This window comes from Dipodomys merriami, unplaced genomic scaffold, assembly GCF_024711535.1.
Source record: "Dipodomys merriami isolate MVZ:Mamm:240054 unplaced genomic scaffold, mDipMer1.0.p SCAF_34, whole genome shotgun sequence".
Classification (NCBI taxonomy): domain Eukaryota; kingdom Metazoa; phylum Chordata; class Mammalia; order Rodentia; family Heteromyidae; genus Dipodomys; species Dipodomys merriami.
The window spans coordinates 16517642-16532519 of NW_027204937.1; the positions used below are offsets into that span (position 1 = coordinate 16517642).

Sequence of the window (14878 nt, forward strand, 5' to 3'; positions counted from 1 at the left end):
AAAATCAGAAGTGGAGGTAGAGTTGTAGAGTACCAACCTTGAGCAAAAAGCTAAGCAACAGTGAAAAGCTCTGAAGCTCCAGTACCAGCACAAAAAAAGGACTACTACATGATTCTGCTTATATGAAGTATCTAAAATAGAATGCATACAAGCAAAATCTAGGATGACAGGGGCTGGAAGTAGATAATGGAGAATTGTTGCTCATTGAGTATATTTCAACCATAAGATCAATAAGATAACAAGTACTAAAAATCTTCTGTACATAGTGCCTATACTTAATGATGTGTATTATACACTTAGGCTTTTGCTAAGATAGAACTTATGTTCTTAAGAGAAGAACAGTGAGAGAGAGAAAAAGACAGAGACAAAGGAGGAAGAAACACAAGGAAATTTTTAGTGGTGTTAGATTAACATCTTATACATAGTCTCTGGAAAGTTCTACTGGGAAAAGATGAGTATACAAAGGAAAAATAATGTTTAGTGTTGAAAGGTTTCTAGGACCCAGACTATGCTCTGAGAACTACTAACTGTAAAATATTTTCCAAATTTTTATGTGTACATGTTAGAAATTGGACCTAGGGACCTCATACACACTAAGTATATATGTACTCTGCCATTGAGCTACACCTTTCTCTTATATCCATTTTATTAGTAGTGGACTTTTAGATAAGTTCAAATTTTCATTTATTATAAATACTTTTCCTGTGGGTATTCTTCTACATAATGCTAATGCACATGCATAAGAATGTCTCTGGAGGCTGGGAAGGTGGCTTAGTGGTAGAGTGCTTGCCTTGCATGCATGAGGACCTGGGTTCAATTCCTCAGCACCACATAAGCAGAAAAAGGAGGAAGTGGCCCTGTGGCTCAAGTGGTAGAGCGCTAGCCTTGAGCTGAAGAGCTGAAGGACAGCACCCAGGCCCAGAGTTCAGGCCCCACGACCGGACCCAAAAAAAAAAAAAAAGAATGTCTCTGGGATAAGTGTGCTTGCACATGCCTTCAATGGTCATTTTTCTCTATTCTCATGGGCACACCTAAGTGTGGAGTTGGGTCTTACAGCTCAATAATTTTCCAGTGGCTTAGATTCCCATCAGTAATTTTGAGTTCTAATTAATTTCATCATTATTAGGTATTGTCAGTTACTTTAATTTTGGTGATTTTTGTTGGAGGTACGGTTCTAATTTATGGGGTTTTTTTTTGTTTTGTTTTATTTTTGTTGGTCGTGGGGCCTAAACTCTGGGCCTGGGTACTGTCTTTCACCTCTTCAGCTCAAGGCTAGAGCTATACCACTTGAGCCACAGTGCCACTTCCGACTTTTTCTGTTTATGTGGTACTGAGGAATGGAACCCAGGGCCTCATGTGAGGCAAGCACTCTACCATTGAGCCACCTTCCCAGCCCCTAATTTATGTTTTAACAAACTTTTCAGCAACTTTTATTTGCTTACTGATTATTTGTACATTAATTTTTGTGAATATCTCTTCAAGTCTTGTCTATTTTTAAGTTTTAGGCTGTCAGTCTTATTACGATTTTTAGTTATTTATATTAATCTAGATGTGTTTTTTGCATGTTTTTATTTTCTTAAATATTTTGATGAAGAATTTTTGTTTTTTATTTTCTTTGTTTTTTAGTTCTGGGGTTCATACCTAAAACCTAACACATGGTAGACAAATATTCTGTCACTAAAGCCACATGTCCAGCTTAGAATTTTTTTCCTTTTAATAAAGTTAGATATATAATTTCTCTTTTGTAATTTTAGTGTTTTTGTTTCTTGTTTAATAAATCTTTGCCCCTACCTTGTTCTCCAGTTAGGTCTATGTCATTTCCTCTCATCTACCCTCATGATCTATTATTCTTGGTTAGACACACATCAATATTCAGTTTTCTCATGAGAGTTCCTCCCTGCCTTTGCATCTGTATTCTCACAAGCTTTTTTCCTTATTTTCCTTTTGGGAGGGATTCAGAAAGTTCCTTTTTGAGATTTGAACTCATGGCTTCTCTCCTTGCTAGGCAAGCACTCTGCCAATTGAGTCTTTTTCTCCCCTGGCCTATTTGTTATCTTGATGATTGCCATCCTGACTAAGGTGAAATGGAATCTCACTGTTTAGATTAGCATATCCTTTATGGCTAAGAATTTGAACATTTCTCCATGTGTTCATTGACCATTTGTACTTCTTTCAAAAACTATTCAGCTTATCTGCCCATTTAATAATTAGGTTATTAATTGAGATATTTTGATGTTAAATTTTTTTAGTTCTTTACATATTCTGAATATTATCTGATTAGTAACTTACAAAGATTTTCTATTTTATGCTTCAAATTTAATGTTTTTAATTTTAATGTTTTCATCCCATATCTGCTAGACAGATAATTTAAAACTTTCAATTGTAGACAATGTAAATTAAATTTTCTTTTGCTGTTGTCTAAACAATTAGGTCAAAGGCCAGAAAACTAGCTTCCTGGGATGTAACTACTCATGCCAGAGCACAGTCATTTTATTTTCTTCTTTGGGGGACAGGAATGCAGAGAGATGAAGAGGTGATAGAATGAGTCTTTTTCTTGCAGTTGTGATTCCAAAGAGTCCCTATCCAGCATCTGAAGTGAACTCTGAGAAGCCCAGCATCCACAGCAGCAAAACTATCTTGGAGCATCAACCAGGGCAGAAGGGACGTAAACCAGGAAAGAAGAGGGGCCGAACACCTAAGACCCTTATTGCCCATACCATCTCTACCCAATCCAAGTCAACTGAACCTTTGAAATTCCCAAAGAAGAGGGGCCCCAAACCTGGCAGTAAGGTAGGTAAAAATGCACTTCCCAGAAAAGTATAAGGGGTTAGAAAAGAGTAATTCACCAGGCACAGGTGTCTCACACCTATAATCCTAGTTCATGGTTTGGAAGCCAGTGTGGTCAGGAAATTCTGTGAGACTCTTACCTCTAATAAACTACTATAAATCTGGAAATAGAGCTGTTGCCCAAGTAGTAGAGCACTGTCCTTGAGCAAAAGAAGCTCAAAGATAGAGCCCAGGCCCTGAGTTCAAACTCAGCACAAAAAGGGGGGTAATTGCCAGGCGCCAGTGGCTCACGCCTGTAATCCTAGCTACTCAGGAGGCTGAGATCTGAGGATCGCGGTTCAAAGCCAGCCCAGGCAGGAGAGACTGTGAGACTCCTATCTCCAATAAACCACCAGAAAACCGGAAGTGGCGCTGTAGCTCAAGTGGTAGAGCGCTCGCCTTGAGCTGAAGAGCTGAGGGACAGTGCCCAGGCCCAGAGTTCAAGCCCCATGACCGACAAAAAAAAAAAAGGGGGGGTAATTTATATTCATATCCATTCATCTTTAAAAGAGCCCTATTCCACCTCCACATGATTTTAAAAGGACTACCTTAGTTTATCATTTCTTCCCAGTACCTACATATAATTTGGTAATATTAGAAAAAGGAGAGTAGTGATAGGAAACAAATTTTGACTTGAAAATTATATAACTTCCATAGATAGAAGGCCCTGCTTCTAATTAACTTTCCCAGAGTAGATGCCCAGCAAATAAAGAGAGGAAATTAATTCTTTGAATGTGTTTTATTTTTGCTATCCCTACCTCCTCTTCTTAAAAAAAAAATACTACCTATTTAGTGTCAGACTCTATATTAGATGTCAGTACTTACATATCATAAGATCTCAGAATTCTGGGAGACAGTGTTAACATTATTTTATTAAGTAAATTAGCAGATACAGGAAATATTTTCCTAATGAGTGGCAAATTCTACATCCATTGCTTCCCAAATCTTTTATCTCCAAGGTCACTGCTGCCCTACCACATGTTCACCCTTTTTTTTTTTTTAATTTTTTTTGGGGGGTCCGGTTGTGGGGCCTGAACTCTGGGCCTGGGCGCTGTCCCTCAGCTCTTCAGCTCAAGGCTAGTGCTCTACAACTTGAGCCACAGCGCCACTTCCAGCTTTTTTCTTTTTGCTTATGTGGTGCTGAGGAATCGAACCCAGGGCCTCATGCATGCAAGGCAAGCGCTCTACCACTGAGCCACCTTCCCAGCCCCCACATGTTCACTCTTAAGCAATATAACACTTGTACTGGGAAAGACTGATGAATCAAGCCTTACTGAACATGAATTTAGTCATGCTAGTTTTCATGAGTATCTTCTCTAAGAAAAACATTGATGTGAAAAGGTTTCTCAGTAGCATCTCTAGGACCTCTTTAACATCTCCTCCTCCACTCACTTCCTAACTATAGAGACTTCTTGAAACACCCTTCTTGAACTAGAATATTTGTGTTTTGATGTGGAAATGATGCCTGGTTTTCTGTGGGCAGTCAGTTTCAGTATCATATTCTTCAGGACTGGTTAGTTGACTGGTTTGTTGATCTGTTTTGTTCATTTAGTAGTCCTATCTTCAGTGCTCATAGAATATAAGCTTCTCAAGCTCAATACCCCAGTCTTTTCCTTTTCTTTTTTTTTCCTTGACTACACTATATCTCAGTCTTTTAGATTTATCAGTATACACAGGACGGATGGATGGTTTTAGGGATGGTTTTAGTTGTCTCTTATTTACTGACTTGGAATTCTCAATGTTACTTTCTCCTATATAATATATAATGATATTTCTTATCTAGTACCACTATCCCTAAACCCAGTTTTGAGTCATTTTTATCTCTGTTAGACTCCCCTCTTTCTCATGTTGTGTAGAAGTTGAGTGCACTAAGGATGCTAAGGCTAGAAAAAGCATGATTTTGATTTATGTAGACACATAATGAATGTAATCAAAAGATGGAAAAAACATATCTGAGAAATTCTAAAGACAGAATCAGAACCAATAAACAAATTTAAATTACAGGTCTTGCTCTCAACAAAGAAGGATCAGTTAGCGCTATCTCAAAATAGAAGGAACAGTAAATGAGTCCCTGCTACTAGAGAAATTTTATCAGGAACTAGATGACTCTTTAGGAGAAATATTTTCATAAAGAGGGAGGTAGAAGTACTGGCTGGATAGCTAGATTAAATGGCTGTTAAGACTTCAAAACCTAAAAACTTCAATTATTACTGCTTCTGCTATACTCCCCCCAGAGTATCCTTTGCCCTTGTATTAGTATGCATTAGCAATATGAGGGGGGATTTCATAATGAGATTTCCACTCATGTACACATTCATTTTTCTTATCTGTGCCCCCACAATTTCAAGAAATTTCATCTATTTGAATAGTATCAATTCATACTTTCATGAAAGAACCCAAATCTCTCACATTAATACCCCCCCCAATAGACCCAACTTTTCTTTCTCCTCCCCTACTTTCCTGTTGATCAACAGCTTTCATTTTTATGCTGTTTTTTATGCTGTTTTCTATATACAGTTGCAGTGTATCTCAAAATTATTTACTTGTTTTTCCCTCCTAGTCTTTCCGTCCTTCATGAAAGCAGTCATCATTCTTACCATATCCTGTATTTTGTGTACTGGCATTTGAATGATTCTCCTTCCTGTTCTTTTGCCTAATTCCATAAAAGTATGTGCCTTCTGTGTAGCCCCATAATTCTTTACATTCTTTTTTGAAGCAAAAAGGAAGACTTTTGAAGCCAGGCAGAATTAGTTTTAGGTCTTATCTATGTTTGTGGCCACTTATGTGATCTTAGGAGAGCTTCTTTGGGTCAGTCTCTATGCCTCATTTTTCTCCCATATAAGAACAGGATGAGGTAAGCTGCATGCCAGTGGTTCACACCTGTAAACCTAACTACTTTCAGTATTGAGATCTGAGGACTGCGGTTCAAAGCCAGCCTGGGAAGGGAAGTCCATAGGATGTATCTCCAATCAACCACTAAAAAGCTGGAAGTGGGGTTGTGGTTCAAGTGATAGAGCACTAGCCTCAGACACAGCAGTTCAGGAACATGGCCCAGAGTTCAGGCCCTAAGATCAGAAAAAAAAAAAAAGAAAAAGAAAAAATAGAGATGAAGTAATGTGTGAAGAGCTACAAAACATGAAAGGTCACCTATCTCAAACTGTAATAATACTTTTCATCTTTCTGCTTTCTTTCAAAATACTCAGGCACCTAACTCACCAGACTTGCTCCTTCAGAAACTGAAATCTTGCCACAAACTGATTGAAGTTTAACTATAATGACCATATTTTTCACCCAAAAATGTAAGCAGTCATCTATTTCTAATGAGGGTTTACAACATGGCCTTTCCTAGGCAAGGCCATCTGATATATGCCTGTTGCCATCAGTGTGATCTCCTTATACTGTGTCCACAGAAAGCAGATTTATATAGCTCCTGACAGTAGACCGTATATGAGACACTTAATGAAAGGCACTTAGTTAATTCCTGTGATAGTTGTGGTAACTTTGCATTCAGAAAGGCTCTTAAAAAAATGTTTCTTGGGCTGGGCACCAGTGGTTCATGGCTGTAATCCCAGCTACTCAAGAGGCTGAGATCTGAGGATCACGTTCAAAGCCAGCCTGAGCAAGAAAACCTATGAGACTTTTATCTCCAATAAAACAGTAGGAAACCGGAAGTGGCCCTGTGGTTCAAGTGGTAGAGTGCTAGCCTTGAGCTGAAGAGCTGAGGGACAGTGCGCAAGCCCAGAGTTCAAGCCCCATGACCCACAAAAAAAAAAAAAAAAGTTACAAGACCTTTCTTCCCAATATTGCCTTGAATAGCATAGATTTCTCTCAGGTTCTCTTTATTACTCCCCTATTATTGATTATCTATTTTGTATGCTTCATGAAAAACTTGTATTAATACAGATTCAAACCCTTAAACAGCTTCAGGTTAATAGGGGCACCAAAATCTGAACGTGAGTTGACAGTACTTCGACAAATGGAATAAACAAAGTACTATGAAGGAGTTATCAAAGAAGTAGTAGAGGAAAACTTAGGGAGGCTTCCTAAATGAACAGAAATTTGTAAAGCAAATACAAGAAGCAAGGGCATAGACTAAGCATAACTCAAGAAATTGAGTGCTTCCTACTAAGCAAGAGACCCTGAGTTCAAACCCCAGTACCACCACACAAAAAAATAAATAAATGAAGAAGAACAGGAGAGACAGTTTAATCCTGTGAAGGTGTGGGCCAGGTAAAACTGTACTTCATATTTCTAGAGAAATAATATAATTAGAGATTATTAGAGTGGGATGTTTAAAGGGAGGGCAGGAAATAAGCTGAAAAGGAAGTAGGCAGAAGAAAGTATTTTATAGAGTTATGAGGGTCATTTCCATTTAAAGAGAAACAAAGTATAAAAACATACCATATGTTCTCCTTTTTGGTTTTAATCCACCCAGTTTATTATAAAGGATCTCAAATTTTATATGGTAATATTAAATGTTAATGCACTGTAAAAGTGCAGTAAGCTCTGTCTTCCGAAAATCAGCATTGTGTACATAGATTCAAAAAATGTTAAGCATTCACTGTATATATAACTTTGAGCAAGTTGCTGAGTGAAAAATAAAGATAAAATGAAGTTATACCCACAAATACATTTTTATATCATAGGTGAATTAATTACTAGAAATAGAGAAATTAGATGGCAAGTTACTGATCACAGGTAGCAAACTTTTCCCCATCCATTTTAACAGAGGAAACCTCGGACTTTGCTGAGCCCACCACCCACTTCACCAACAACCAGCACCCCTGAACCGGATACCAGCACTGTCCCCCAAGATGCTGCTACCATCCCCAGCTCAGCCATGCAGGCCCCCACAGGTAAGAGAGGCTGGAACTAGCTACAAGCCCCAAGCCCCAGTGACTTACACTTCCTCTTGTCTTTTACCTGGAACTTAACCCCTGCAAATTTGTAAACCTAGATACAGTCTTTCTCTAAATGTTTTGTCTTTGGCATTTTAAAGAGTCAGAGAAACTTTCATTCTATCACAACAATCAGAAGCTTGGGTAAGTGTTCTTCTGAGGAACTGGGGCCAGCTGGGGAGAAAAGAGGAAGCACCTGGAGCTCCCTGACCCAGTTTAGAATATTACTCATTCTGCCCAGTTAGGGGTGCTCTCAATGATCCCTTCTACCACCCAGTACCCTTCTAGCCTTCCAGTAGTCCTGTCATGATTCAGATATATATGAAACTCTTCTGATTGGGGACAGGATAGTACTGGGGTTTAAACTTAGGGCTTTGCTCTTGCTCAACAGGTGGTCTATCATTTGAGCCATTCCTCCAGCCCCTTATACATTGGTTATTTTCAAGATAGGGTCTCAGTTTATACCCAGGCCAGCTCAGACTATAATCCTCCTATTTGTGTTTCCCTTTGTCACTGAGATGACAGGAACACACCACTACACCCAACTATTGTGCTTCCCCTACAGCTTGTGATAAAAGGTAAATATCCAGCCATTGGTCAAGATGGAATCCCACAAATTTGTATATCCAAACTGTCACAACCCTCCATCTCTGCCTCCCAAGTAGCTACAGGTTACAGGCTTGAGCCACCCATGTTCAAGCCCTTCTTACTCTTTTAAAACAATCATTAAGGAAGCGGCGCTGTAGCTCAAGTGGTAGAGCGCTCGCCTTGAGCTGAAGAGCAGAGGGACAGCGCCCAAGCCCAGAGTTCAAGCCCCACGACCGACAAAAAAAAAAAAAAACAATCATTAATGGTGCTAAACATTCAGTGAGAGTGAATTTGATTTTTGAGACCATCCACTAATTGGTTGATTCAAAACAAAATCTGGTAACTGAGTAGGATGATACAAATCTGTTAGAGTTTGTGTGTGTGTGTGTGTGTGTGTGTGTGTGTGTGTGTGTGTGTGTGTGTGTGTGTGTGTGTGTGTGTGTGTGTGTGTGTGTGTGTGTGTGTGTGTGTGTGTGTGTGTGTGTGTGTGTGTGTGTGTGTGTGTGTGTGTGTGTGTATGCTCCCACTTTATAAGCTACCTGGGAATATAACTGTAGAAGAACTATGCCTTTAGAATAAATACATATATTTTATATGTAAATTAAAGTATTTGTGTGTGAAACTTTGCTTGAGTTATTCTATAGATACTCCACCTTCAGAGATGTCTGAACAACCAGAATGATTCTCAGGGTGTTCTTTATCTTAGGAGAAGTTAAATAATCTCTACCCAAATCCTAAAATGTTAGTCCTAAAGGGGAAGGTCCAGCCATAGTTTACTCTCTAAATAACCTGTAGAAAATAAGTCTATGGCATGTATGTCCAGCTCTAGTAAGAATCCTATCACATGATTTCTCCAGTTATAATCTTGCTTCTAGCTCCAGCCATTTACTGAGTTTGTTTAAGCTAAGAGTGTCATTAGGTTAATGAAGAGAAGGCTTTGCCCCCTAACCTCCAAAAATTAGAGAGTAAGGACAGAGAAGCACTTTAGTATAAGTACTGATTGCATCTTCCAACTTCGTAACATGCTCTCTTAATGCCTGGTTACCTGCTGATTTAGCCTGTATCATTCTAGATACACCAAGGTGCTTGTGTGCCATTCTAGTAGTTCCTAAAAGACCCACAGTAGCTATCTTACTGTTTCTTTTAATTGATATAACCCTTTTCTGGTTGCCATCACCAGGTTCACCCTCCCCTGCACTGAGTCTCACAGTCCAGGGAAAGTGGAAACATTTGCTGTCTATCCCTTTCTCCTACTCATGTTTGGCCATCCACAGTCTTTAAGGTCATAGTATCACTATCTCTTATTTGAACTGTGGCACATTCTGTGTGACGCTGATATCACATCTGTTCCTCACTAAGCCTCTCTACCTAGGATTAATCCAGGTTACTTGTAAAGTCCCTTTAGTAGCAAAAATAAGAGTGCTTATGGATTAGATGCTATCCACTATCCTTTATGTCATACCTTTTGTTTAACTGTACAAACTTTTTTTTGCCAGTCCTAGGGCTTGAACTTAGGGCCTGGCACTGTCCCTGAGCTTCTTGTGCTCAAGGCTAGCACTATATCACTTGAAAAAGCCACTTCTGGCTTTTTCTGTTTATGTGGTACTGAGGAATCGAACCCAGGGCTTCATGCATGCTAGGCAAACACTCTACCACTAAGACACATTCCCAGCCTAACCATACAAACTTTTGAAAAAAAATGTCAGCATTATACTCATTCATAATTTAAAGGAAAAAAACATCTCTTTCCAAGACTTAGTAGTCTTGTAACAAAACAAGCAGACCTCCCAGTCTCAATAGTTCTTATTCTTTTATTTACCTCCATATATCTAGATAACATGTGGTATTGCTAGGAATTTTCTTTTTTGTTTTAGGCATTTTTCTTCTGACCACACTCACTTTAGAAGATGAAGGTTTAACTCTTCTTTATCTCTTTGCCTCTTACCCACTTGCTCATACTTCCCTAAACCAATACTATTATTTAATGGATCAAAATTTAGTATTTTATTATTATAAAATTAAGTGTTATTCTCAATTGAGCCATGAGGTACACTGTGATAACTTTTCTTTTACTGCATATTTTTGTTTTCAGTGAACTCTTACTGCTTTCTTTGTAATATGTTTTTCTTTGTACTTTCTTATTAATTTTATTAACATTAAACTCTCTTCCTACTGTGAATAACTCTTTCTGTTCAAGTACAATATATATTAGCCCCATATCAAACTGTAGAAGAATAATCTCTTTGGAGGCCTTTGGAGTTTCTTTAGATCCTTTTCACCTTCATTGCCTGGCCCAAGTTTAGCTGCTTACCACACAACAGGCCAATTAAGTCTGGAGACAAGGTGTTGAGGCAGAAAAGGTGACTTTATTCAAAAGGCCAGCCAGATGAGAAGTAGGAGATTCTTATCACAAAACCGATCTTGCTGGGAAGCTGTTCAGGATTGGTTTTTCTAGGTAGTTGCTGGATGTTTCCAGATTAGTGGGTACCTCCTCGAAGTGGGTGGGCCAAGTGATTTACATCTGATCCTTTATTGTCTGAGATGCTTCTGAGTTCTACACAAAGATTTTTTTTTTTTTTGTCAGTCGTGGGGCTTGAACTCTGGGTTTGGGCGCTGTCCCTCAGCTCTTCAGCTCAAGGCGAGTGCTCTTCCACTTGAGCCACAGCACCACTTCCAGTTTTCAAGTGGTTTATTGGAGATAAGAGTCTCACAGACTTTCCTGCCCAGGCTGGCTTTGAACAGCGATCCTCAGATCTCAGCCTCCTGAGTAGCTAGGATTATAGCGTGAGCCACCGGCGCCTGGCTTCACAAAGATTTTTATTTCCTCAGGATATCCTTGTCACTGAATAGTTTACCCATGTGCAGTTCCTGGCATATTACAAAATGTACAGGCTGGAGCTGGAAGTTGCCCTGAGGCCTCTTGCTTATTGCCAGACATCATGACAACATCCTTAATGCTTAGCTTCAATCTCTCTTTTTGGTTAGATTCTTAGTTTGATTATCCCCATGTCTTTATTTTCTCAAATAAAGCTTTCTTAGAATTGCATCTTAATTTAATATGGCACCTTGTTTTGTTCCCTTTGAATCCTTTCTCTATCCACCACCTCCCCATTCCAAGATTTTTACCTTAGGTTTATGTTGACTTCTCACATTAGACACTTTCATTTATAATTTTTTCTTAAATTATTTACCCAGTGAGTTTCCCCTCTTCCTTTGCTGACTCATTCTAACATAACTTACCCAGCTGTCATTCCTCAAATATGCATATCCCTCTTTTTTCTTATTCCTATTCTTTGTCATTTTGTTAACTTTCTTCTTTATCTTCCAAACTTTGTATTGAGGTTTTTGCTCCTGCCAGCTTACTTTTAAAATTGTTATTTATTATCCCAGGGGCATTTTCTAAAATGTATTTAGTAGAAACACCAGTCCTGAAAAATGCTGTGCATAAAGAATTCTTACAAACATATAGGGAGTTTAGTCACATTTGTAAAGGTATGTATGTATGTTTATACTAATCCATCAGTGCTTAGAGACTTATCTCTTTCATGATCTCTCAATTTTGAATAGATTTTTTTTTAATTTTTTGTTGTTGTTGGTCATGGGGCTTGAACTCTGGGCCTAGGCGCTGTCCCTCAGCTCTTCAGCTCAAGGCCAGTGCTCTACCACTTGAGCCACAGTGCCACTTCCAGCTTTTTCTGCTTATGTGGTGCTGAGGAATTGAACCTTATGCATGCAAGGCAAGCACTCTACCACTGAGCCACCTTCCCAACCACTGAATAGATTATTTTTTAGAAAGGTTTGAGGTTCACAGAAAAACTGAGTAGAAGGTACAAATATTTCCTCTATACTCCCTGCCCCCCATGTATGCAGAGCATCCCTCATCATCAACATCACCCCTGCCCCTGAGAGCTACATATGTTACAATTGATTAACTTACTTGACATTATTAAATATTTCCAAAGCCCATAGTTTGTATTAAGGCTTCCTCTTGATGTTTTATATTCTGTGGGTCTTGACAGATGTATAATGACATGTACCAACCATAGTATCATACTTACTGCCCAAAAAAGTCATCTTGGCATCTCCCCTAACATCTGGAAATCAATGATTATTTTCTTTCTCCATTGTTTTGCCTTTTCCAGAATGTCATGTAGTTGGAGCCATATAGTACATAGCCTTTTCAGATCAGTTACTTTCATTTAGTAATAACCTTTATGTTTCTCCTTTGCTTTTTTTAGGGTAGGGATAAGGATCAAACTTGGGACTTTGTACATGGTAGACAAGTACTCTACTACTGACCTACATCTTTAGGCCCCCTCCCATGTTTGTTTATGGCTTGATAGCACATTCTATAAACATCCATGTGCAGGTTGTTTTAATCAGACTTTTCTAATGACTCATCACGGTGGCTTTATCTGCATTTTTTTGCTTTAGTTATTTATCAAATAGGATCTTGCACATTTTGCCCAGATCTACCTCCAACCACAATCCTCCTACCTACGCCTCCAAATAGTGGGATTTACAGTTGTGATCTTCATGTCCAGCTTCTTAATTAAGATGTAGTCTTGTTCACTTTTTGTCTGGGCTGGCTTCACACTGCAATCCTCCCAGTCTCTCTCTTCAGTAGCTGGGATTACGAACAGCACACCCAGCCCCTTGGAGTTTTAAGAGAAGGGGACATTTTTCCTGGATAGACCTAACATTTTACATATTTTGGATAGCAGTTCACTGTCAGCTAGGTCTTTTAAAAGTATTTTCTTCCAGCTGTGGCTTCTTACTTTAATAGCTCTTTTTGCAGAGAATTTTTTTTTACTTTAATCAAGTCCAGCTTTTCGATTATTTCTTTCACTAATTATGCTTTGAGTGTTGTATCTACAGTGTCATTGCCATACTCAAAGTTATCTAAATTTCTGCCTATATTGTTTTCTAATTGTAAAGTTTTGCATTTTACATTTAAGCCTATTGTCCATTTTGGGATTGTTTTATTTTGATTGGGGTTTTTGTCTTGTTTTTGTGTCAGTTCTGGGACTTGAACTCAGGACCTGGGTCTTCCCTCAATTTTTGTGGGGATTTTATTGCTTTTGCTTTTTTTTTTTTTTTTTTCTCTACCACTTGAACTACAGCTTCACTAATGGATATTTGGTGGTTAATTGGTGATAAGAATCTCAAGGACTTTCCTGCCCAGTCTGGCTTTGAACTTTGATCCTCAGATCTCTGCCTCCTGAATAGCTAGAATTACAGGTGTGAGCCACACACACCCAGAATGTTATCCATTTTCAATTAATTTTTTTCAAGAGTATAACATCTATGACTAGATGTTTTGCTGTTGCTGCTGTTGCTGTTTGGCTTTGTTTGGGGAAGGGAATCATGATTATCTAGTATCACAAATTGTTGAAAAGATTGCCTTTTTTTACATTGCATTGTCTTTGTTCTTTTGTATTTTTGTGGGTTTATTTTTGGGTGTTGTATTCTGTTCCATGGGTCTAATTGTCTATTCTGTTGCTAAATATTACTTGGTTAAATAGTTGTATAGTAAGTCTTGAGGTCAGGTGGTGTCAGTCCCCCATCCTTGTGATCCTTCAACTCTGTATTAGTTATGCTGGACTTTTGCCTCTTTATGTAAAGTTTAAATTCAATTGTGATTACCACAAAATGACTTTCTGGGATTTTGATTAGAATTGTGTTTAATCTCTAAATCAAGTTGGGAAGAACTGATACCTTGACAATATTGAGTCTTCCTCTTCATGCTGTCCATTTATTTAGTTCTTTTCCTATTTATCAGTTTTGTACTTTCCTCATATAAGTCATACAAGTGTATTTTGGTAGGTTTTTGTTGTTGTTTTTGTTTTGTTGTGGGTCATGGGGCTTGAACGCTGGGCCTGGGCGCTCTCCCTCAGCCCACTTCAGCTCAAGGCAAGTGCTCTACCGCTTGAGCCACAGAGCCACTTCACATTTATTGGTGGTTTGTTGGAGATAAGAGTCTCATGGACTTTTCCTGCCTGGGCTGGCTTTGAACCTCAATCCTCAGATCTCAGCCTCCTGAGTAGCTAGGATTACAGCTTGAGCCACTGGTGCCCAGCTTATTTTGGTAGTTTTATACCTACATATGTATGTTTTTATTGAATTGTAAATGGTATTGCTTTTTTTTTTGTCAGTTGTTGGGCCTGAACTCTGGTCCTGGGTGCTATCCCTCAGCTCTTCAGCTCAAGTCTTGTGCTCTACCACTTGAGCCACAGCACCACTTTTGGCTTTTTCTGGTTACGTGGTGCTGAGGAATGAACCCAGGGCCTCATCATGCAAGGAAAGCACTCTACCACTGAGCCACCTTCCCAACCCAGTATTGCATTTTTAAACTCATAATTTTTGATATCATGAAAGTAATTGACTCTATGTATATTAGCTTTATTTTCTGCAACCTTGTTATACTTGCTTATTAGTTCTAGAGGTATTTTTGTCAGTTCATTCAGATTCTCTGCATAATCATATCATCTATGAACAAAAAAAAGTTTCATTTTTCCTTTCGAGTATGTATATCTTTTATTTATTTTTATTGTCCTACCTTAGCT

The 14878-nt window shown here is 38.6% G+C and overlaps 1 protein-coding gene across 5 annotated transcripts in view; it reads left to right on the plus strand.

Moving 5' to 3' along the window:
* LOC138803465 (polycomb protein SCMH1) overlaps positions 1-14878 on the plus strand; it is an 82467-nt gene that overhangs the window by 44696 nt on the left and 22893 nt on the right. For all 5 annotated transcript variants that reach the window (XR_011364947.1, XM_069987533.1, XM_069987535.1 and 2 more), the window contains exons 7-8: positions 2561-2790; positions 7556-7682. Coding sequence is in view for 4 of the 5 variants with exons in the window: in XM_069987533.1 (XP_069843634.1) it covers positions 2561-2790; positions 7556-7682 (357 nt within the window). In the remaining variant the exon portion in view is untranslated. The remainder of the gene's footprint in view (positions 1-2560; positions 2791-7555; positions 7683-14878) is intronic.